General features: G+C 42.6%; 1 protein-coding gene across 12 annotated transcripts in view; it reads left to right on the plus strand.

The window, feature by feature from the left end:
• Positions 1–8,161, plus strand: part of FAM13A (family with sequence similarity 13 member A) — a 344,460-nt gene extending 336,299 nt beyond the window's left edge. For all 12 annotated transcript variants that reach the window (XM_087863995.1, XM_045791832.2, XM_045791857.2 and 9 more), the window contains 3 exons: positions 389–585; positions 1,169–1,270; positions 3,597–8,161. In XM_087863995.1, coding sequence (XP_087720121.1) covers positions 389–585; positions 1,169–1,270; positions 3,597–3,723 — 426 coding nt within the window. In that variant the 3' untranslated portion in view covers positions 3,724–8,161. The remainder of the gene's footprint in view (positions 1–388; positions 586–1,168; positions 1,271–3,596) is intronic.
• Positions 8,162–8,710: the final 549 nt, after the last annotated feature.

Consider the following 8,710-nt stretch of genomic DNA (forward strand, 5'->3'; position numbering starts at 1 on the left):
GACGGCTGGTGGATTTTGTTATGTGTTATCCCAGAGCTGGGAACTCTGAGATTCTTTTGCTTCAGTTGATTTAGAGTATAAATTATACTGGTGGTTCCTTCATACCCTGTCTCGACAACTGTTCATTGTGCTGTACACTAATTTTTTTTATAGTTTCATAGTTTTTTCCCCTACTGAGTGGTCGTGTTTAGTGTTTGTGTTATTTACTGTGTCCATATAGATAGATATTCAATTATATATCGACATAATGTACTATGTGTTGCTAAATGTAGATGCAGAAGAAACCATATGGTGTCTGGATAATTAAGTGACTGTTACATGATATTTACAATGCAAGAGCGCCAGGAAAAGTAACCGGGTTTTTATCGGGTTTGCTGTGCGCCTCCAGGAAGAAGACGAGGGTTCGGAGGACGATAGCAGCACAAAGCCGGACTTCACAGTCACTCTGAAGACCGATTTCAGTGCACGCTGCTTCCTGGACCAATTTGAAGATGATGCCGATGGGTTTATTTCCCCAATGGATGATAAAATACCGTCAAAATGCAGCCAGGACACCGGGCTCTCCAACCTCCATGCTGCTTCAATGTAGGTCATTTCAACTGTGGTGTCGAAATGTTTGGGTGAAAATGCCGTTCTTAAATATTTTAGCCTTCCTATTTAAATAAGTTGTCTGGCAGAACACAAGTGACTTACCTGGGGGACATCTGTGTGGATAGAACAGTGAATGTGGTTCAGCTTCTGGCCCAGTGTTCTATCTTGTTCTATCCCGTGGTGCTGGAGGGAGCACGTGAGATCTCGCTGGATGGCCAGCTATCTACAACGGCACTGTGTGGTTCTGGACCCCACAGCTCATCATTTAACACGTCCAAACGCTCATGTCTTCTTTCTTTCAAAGCAAACTACAATAAAGCGCCATGGGATTACACAAGCCCTAAGGGTTCATAAGTAGCAGGGGCTTTGCAGGAGCCCCCAGAGCTGTGCCTGTCGTCAGGACATTTGGCATTCGGAGGATGGAAAACCTCCATTTCTGCTGTCCCTCAGCCCCCCCAACAGTCTTGCACGTACACGCTTCTCCCTGTCTCCACAACCCTGTTGAGTTGCACATTCATCGTATTTATAACAATTCAGATTTAACCCAATTTTCTTAAAATTTTTCTGCCCTTCTTAGACCGGAACTCTTGGAACACCTTCAGGAAATGAGAGAAGAAAAGAAAAGGATTCGAAAGAAACTTCGTGATTTTGAAGACAATTTTTTCAGACAAAATGGAAGGTAGAGCCTGTTTTCTCTCCCCTAACTCCTTCCTGCCCGTCCGCACACACACCCCTCTTTTTTTCCTGTCAGATCTCTGCAGTGCCTCGCAAATGGCAAGCCCTCCGCATCCTGCCTGTGGCCTGGTCTCTTGGAGGGTCACTGTGGGATGGGGAGGTTTCTGTGGTCCTTCAGCAAGAAATGCTCCTGGGACAGTCTCCAAAACGGATGTAAATTCAGCTAACACTTATACAACAAACCTGTCCCATCAAACTCTAATCTCAAATGAGCAGCTTGAAGCTACGTTTCCAGTTGATAGCACTGCTTTTTGGTTTTGGTGTGTGGGGGGGGTGGGAGTGGAGGGGGGGTTGTCTTAATAGGCTAGACGGAGAAATAAGGAAAGGACAACTCTAAATCGTGGTATTTTGAGGCTTATTTTAAAAGCAAAGGTGATCGTTGTCAGGTTTGAATGAAAAATATGCAAGAAGCAATAAGTCCACAAGATTGACAGGGTGCCTTTCTCGAGTGAGTTTCAAGGCATAGACAATCAACCTCGTAGAACGTTGTGCTAAGGAATAGCATCCCCGGTTTACAGGTGACCGCCCAGCTCTTACCAGTTCACAGCGCAAGACGAGGGCAGGACAGGGAAGAGATTGGCATCTCTGACGTTGGAGTGAAGTTTTAACACTTGAAAATGATTTTATCTTAATCCATATTATTTTAACTGTATAAATATAGTTTGTCTTTAAAAGGTCCCCTTTCATACTTCTCCAAAGTATTGGGATATAAAAGCACCATAAACATTAACTTTGGCATTTAAAATGTGTTGTATTCCAGTTTATTTCATTATTATATAAATTAATTTTTTAGCATCCCTGATTTGGATCTATCTTACAGTGACTTTCTTGAGATTTATGAATTTTTATACCTGCATATTTGCTTTTCTTTCTCCATGCATTGTAGGCTATTTAGAAAATATCAATAGGCAGACAAATAATATGCAAAATAAGAATAATAACCAAAGACGAATCAGGATTAATGTTTGTTCCATTCCACTCTTTCTAAACATATTCTTGGTTTATTTTTTTCCATATAATTATAGTCACTTTATTCACAGATATCTTGTACATGAGGAACTATATAAAATGGTGTCAACTTCACAAGTTTTAAGAAAGGATAGCTGACGGGAATTTACAATCATCATGAAAGGTTGGGTTTTTTTTTTTTTTAAGTTTTTATTTATTTAAGTAATCTCTACACCCAACATGGGGCTCAAACTCATGACCCTGAGATCAAGAGTCACATGCTCTTCCGACTGAGCCAGCCAAGTGCGTCATCATACGAGTTTAAAAAACTCTAGCTTCAGACATCATTTAATCTGGTCCCATAATTTCATATCTGAGGAGAGTGAAGTCTCTCAAAGAGCAGGGTGAGGATAACTGTCAGAGTGCTGTTCCCTTCACTGCCCACTGCTGAGAAGCCATCTAGAATCCTTTACTTGAACAAGGCAGGGCATGAATAAAACCAGTTTGTTTTTTAGTTCATTGAACAGAATTAAATAAGCCCCATGCAATCTCCTCTCCTATATTTTCTCTTTAATAAGAAGGAAAGGAAGCCTGGTATTTGCACGTTCGACATGTGTGTTTCAAAGAGAAATGAGAAGCAGGACTGCAGTGTGCGGTGGCTGAGAATGTAGACAGTAGCACCATTTCATCACGTTCTCGTGAGGGTTAAACCAGACCATGGGGACAGAGCACTTAGCACAGGGCTTGACCTGTAATAAGCCCTCAATTAATACTTGCTCATATAAAAAGTATGCATTTAAAATTACTCAGTAAACTATAAAGGCTTATTAGTATTATGTGATCCAATTGCTGAATTCCAAGACTAATTTTATAATAAGTAGGATATTAACTCTGTTTTTTTAAACCTATAAATTATGGGTATGCCGATTGCTAATGAGAAATTTAATGGTTCATTAGATGAGATATATAAAAGTAAAAGGCATCAAGTATAAATAAAGGATTTCTATGGAGACTCTTAATATGCGTTCATACATACCAGCAGCAGAGAAAAAATTTCTACAGTTTTTAGTCCTTCGTACCATTCTACAGGATGCCAAATTAACTCTAAAAATTCAGTTGCATGGTGCCTTCTGGGGGAAGCTATCTTTCACTGCTTGTCTAAACCCAGCTTCGGTCTTGATACCAGGGGACACTTGGGAACACCGACTCTACAGGTTGATACCCTGCAAAGTGTCTACATGATGATAATTCACCTGATGAACGGTATCATCTAGGAGAGGCAGCAAATGATCCTCAGCCCCCTTTCCCTTTGTTTCCATTAGAAATGTCCAGAAAGAAGACCGCACTCCCATGGCTGAAGAATACAACGAATATAAGCACATAAAGGCGAAACTCAGGCTCTTGGAGGTGCTTATCAGCAAGAGAGACACTGATTCCAAGTCCATGTGAGGGGCCCAGCCCCAGCCCGAGCACAGGGGGCCGAAGGTGCAGGCTGAGCTTGCCACCCGCCTCCCCTAGTAAATAGCAGCTCTGCAAAAACTGGAAGGCAGCCCTGGAGCTGGACCTGCAAAGCATGTAGCCCTTCCACCTCCGGGCCTTTGGGATCAGCTCCAGTGTCCAGTGCCGGCCTCAGAACCTGCCTAGAGGGAGGAGGGCAACCTGCCTTGATTTAAGGATTTTGTAAGGAAAAGTCAAGATCCCTCAGGTGCACGTAGACACTAGGGGAAGCTTTACTAACGCTGGCAGTGCTGAGTCACTACATGGAGACACACTCGTCTACGGAGAGTATACACTGTCCTTCCCCGGATAACTGAGAAACATGTCTAACTGTGATTAAAACCGAGCTCAGGACTTCAGTCTGGAGAGCGAACTTGCTATGCAGGTCCATGTCCTCTTTGCACCCAGTAAAGTGGGAATGTGCGTCGGAGCCCTGTTTGCTGCCTCGGCCACGCTCGTGAACCGGGCCACAGAGCTGCACCCTCGGTTCTCAGGTAGGCGGCAGCCGCACCTGCCCAGCACGGCGGCCCAGTCAGCTGTTTGACGGTGTGTTGCTTCAAGATTTCCTCCGCTGACGAAGAATTGTGATTCCTGACTAGGACGGGATCATCTGCAGAGGACAGAGGGACTACAGCTGTATTCATGCTGATTTTTCCATCCGGCAACAGGGTGAAGAGCCTGCAAAATCCTTTCCTGAACGTGGTTTGCACTTAATCAGTCTCAGATTTTCACATCGAACACTAAGCAAGGCCAGTGTGCTATGGGAAACTGTTTGGGGTTGGTTTCATTTTGGCTCCAGCCAAACATAAAGGATCTTGCTTAAATCTTAGCTTAAGCGTTGAGGATCATGAGAGAGAGAGAGAGAGAGAGCCTGCGTTCTAAGCCTTCTGAGTACTTAGCAGAGTTTAAAGGTTTTTTTAGAAGTCACCTCCACTAAAATACCCCCCGCCGAGGGGTAAATGTAGCCCTCAGAACTCAGCCCAAGGCAGAATCGAAATCACACTTTTCAAGATCGTGTATAAAGAGAAAAATAATGGTGTGTGGTCACTTATTATAATTTTCTCAGAGACTGTGTCACAGAGCTGTCTATATTAGACATTTTGGGAAAACCAGGGAATTTAAAACACCAAATCATTCATCTCTTCACTGTGCTGATGTCACCTTGTGATATATTGTTACTTTTCACCTTCTGTGTCCGCACCGAGGAAAGTGAATTCTGTCTCTGCCCGTCCGTCCGAGGCCTAGGTTCGCGCTTTGTGAGGTAGGGCTCAAGTGTCCGCACACCAGCCACCGGTGGCCAAGAGCAGGCATTTCGGCGGGATGGCCTCTCGAAGACAACGTTGCTGGATGAGCAGGAGAGCAAGGCTGCCCTCCTCTCGGGTTTGAGAGTTGCCTTCTTAAAGGGAACCATTTCGTTTGGTTTGATAAGAAGAAGAAAATGAAGAGAATGTAAAACTCTGCTGACCAATTGTCAGTTTCGAGATGGGCTCTTGAGAAGCTGGTCAGATGGGGTTGATGGCTGTGTTTTCCACTGCTGAAGTGAGGTGGCCGCTGTCGGCCAAAGGCTGTTCGAAGTCGGGAGTAGGGGGAAAGAATCCCTTTACGTTTGTTCTTACAAATAATCATATAGAAGCATGAGCTGTGTGTTGGAAGTGCCCTGCGTTAATCCACGCATTTAAAGACGGTACATAATCCTACGAATTTAAGTGTACATGAATATATAGTTTGGTATTCTTTGCTCTACTGTTTACATTGCAGATCACTATAATTTCAAGGAGTTATATTATGAATAAAATTAAGCACTTTAGGACATTTTCTATTTTTGAAATCTGAACATGAATCATTCACATGACCAAAAATTGTATTTTTTAAAAGAAATACATGTCTAGTCTGTTCTTTTTGAGTAATTATTCTCTCAAATAAGCTATAATATAAATCAAATCATTACCAGCTAACCTTTAAAGCACATCTGTTTAAGAGTATTGTTTTGAAAATACTAATATGCTACAGAATTTTTAAAAAAATGCTATATAAATGAGGAGCTCTTAAATGTTTGAAATCTATTGTTTCTGCCAAAGGTAAATTAAGTAAAAGGTTTATCCAGGACTCCCCATTCAAATTTGTATGATTGAATAAAACAAAACACCAAGTTACAGTCAAATAAATTGTGTATGGAATGTCATGTTCTCCTTTGTAATTTCTAATCTATATTAACTTCATAGAATGGCGCCCAGATTAAGGGCGGAAGAGCCCTGTTTACGCTAGGTCCTATCTGAAGACATGGCAGGAGGTTTTGGGTCTGCCACAAATGCCGAGGCAAACTTGTTTCCACAGCAACCATTTCTGCAGCCCAGGGTCTCGAGGCCCTAGAGGCAGCGTCTTAATTGGTTTCACACAGAATACTCTGGACTGGGGTTTTTCCTTTGCTCTCTTGGGAATGTGTGTGTGTTTATTAGCTCACGCCAACAAAATAAATGTCAGGGGTTATTTAATAACAATGATAAGTGAAGGTAAAGCATGAATAAACTTGATTGTATGATTGTAAGAATTAGAAATAGCGAGGCTTATAATTTTCACAAGCATTTGCTTTCTGTGTGTTCAGTCTGGAGTAAACATTGAAATAGATGTTTATGTTCGGTCGGTATGGTATCATTACTGCATTTCATCTCTGAATCGCTCAGTTTGAATTTCACTTTTCAGACATGTATGTGCAAGGTTTAGGAAAAGGGCCTGCTTAGAAGTTTTTTGGATGGCTGCTTTATCTTGTACTGGTAGAAGTAAGCTCACACCACCTCCGTGATCTCCCTGAATTCAGGGGAAATTTCCATGGAAGACCAAACCAGATTTCAAACTGGGGAACTAATTTTTTTTTTAATTACTAGCTATAATGCATTGGGGGCTAAAAATTAGATTTCTTCCCTCTAGTTGTCAGTTTGAAGTCAAAAGCTTATGATTTATTGCCTAGGCGGGGCTCAGCCACGTCTCTATTTGTAACGTTAGTGTAATTTTTGCTTCGTCTCATTCTGATGCAATGCTTGCATGGTGGCAGGAGAGGCTGTTTCAGGGTGCGTCTGCTCCCAGGTGTGGCATTTCTAGCCCTGGACAAATGTCACAAGGCTGTGCGTAAATCATAAGTACTGCACTGAGCTGTCCTGAGGCGTGCAGTCTTGGAGCCCCTGAGGGCTGAGCATTTGTGAATGTGGTTAGGCTCGGAATTCCTAATAAGGTGACTATCTAGGCTGATAAAAGGGCCCCGCCGTGGTACCAATTACGTTGGTTCTTTCTGGAACTTCCTACTTCTCAGCAGACCAAATTGGGCCCAGTATACAGAACTGGTCAGATTTACAAGGAAAATCAGATTTCAGTTTGTTGATTAACCTCTTCAAAGAGATTCTTAATCTGATCATGAAGATGCCACTTTTCTGAACCTTACTACTTTCGATGGTCTATTTACAGTCGAATGCCATGAACTATCAACTGCTTTATAAAACGTTCGCTGTAGTCTAAATTCTCTCCTGCACTCAAGAAGGATCGTCCTGACACACTCCTCCCTGGATGGTGTTTTTCACCGCTAGGTGGGGGGAGGTGGTTTCTGCACCCAGACCAGCACCTCCTATGGTCTTTTTCAGTATCCACTTGGTTACATCAATAGGGAGAGACAAAACCGTACTAAAGTGTGAAGCCCGTATGTGCGGCAGAACTCACAATGTGCTTTCTTTCCTTTTATTCCCTGCTTTATTTTTTCTCCACTTGACCCTCAAAATGTACTGAAGAGTACATTTTGTCATAAGACTAGCTACACATATTTCCAAATGTCTATTCAGATCGTGCATCCTAACACTTCACGTGGTCAACGCAGCAAGCTCCCGACAAGAGCGATGTGCGTGGCAGGCACGGCCCGGTGTCGCTGGCCACTTGGCAGAGTAGAGATTGTGCCCCTGTGGGCACCTGCATTCTTCTGCTATGATCCTTCGTAATAGAAGTGCGGACATCGGCTGAGATCAGTTACAGATCTACACGCGTGTGTACGTAAGACGAAATATGTCCATCTCCAAGCTCCTGTGGCTATGACATTGCCGTTACGTCTCCAGAGACTCGCTCTGCCTGGCGTCCGCCCCGTTGTGCTCATGCGTGTGGCTCCAGAAGTCAGTTTGGCAGATCTGATTCCCAGTCTGAAACACCTATACATACGGTCCTGAAAATCTCCAAAAGTAAATACAATTTTAGTTAATAATATGGGCCCAGAACAATGTTTACACGACATGTAAGCAGAACGTATTTGAAATTACAGTTGTCCTTTTTTAAAATGTAAACTGAATGGAAAATGTTGTGTACATTTTTGTACATGACTGTATTTTGTATAAACTTAAATAAAATATTTTTAACTGTGGATGTTCTGACATTTTTGACAGAGTCAAAACGTGTGGCTGGGCCACCTGTGGGGTCTGATCTCTGCTTTAGGTAAAGAGTCCCTGCTGTTCCCTGAGCTCCCAGCAGCCTCACGAGGATTTTTTTGTTGTTCTGTCTCCAGAGAGGTCACTGGAAGGTAAAGCAAACTCATTACAAACTAGGAATGCCTGTGGTTCCAGGTAGAAAAATGGACTTGTGCTCTAGGCTCAGCTGCCTTTAAAAAAAAAAAAAAAAAAGTAATCCATGTGACAGAAAGTAGATTGATGGCTTCGGAATACAAGGATTGGAAAAAGGCACAAGGAGAGCAGATGCATACATTGACTATTTTAATGGGGTGATGGGTTCATGGATGTATACATGTGTGAAAACTAATTAAAAACTTAAAAAAGTAAAAATAAAGGGATTCATAGAAGGGACTGAAGGGGTGCAGAAACAAAGGCATATAGCCCCCCCCCGAAAACCTTGTTTATTTCCAAAGTCTCTGAGGCCATTATAGTAAGTACATTAGCCATTTACGACTCTGAAGCTA

This window comes from Ursus americanus, chromosome 8, assembly GCF_024610735.1.
Source record: "Ursus americanus isolate L20-20 chromosome 8, mUrsAme1.1.p, whole genome shotgun sequence".
NCBI classification, from domain to species: domain Eukaryota; kingdom Metazoa; phylum Chordata; class Mammalia; order Carnivora; family Ursidae; genus Ursus; species Ursus americanus.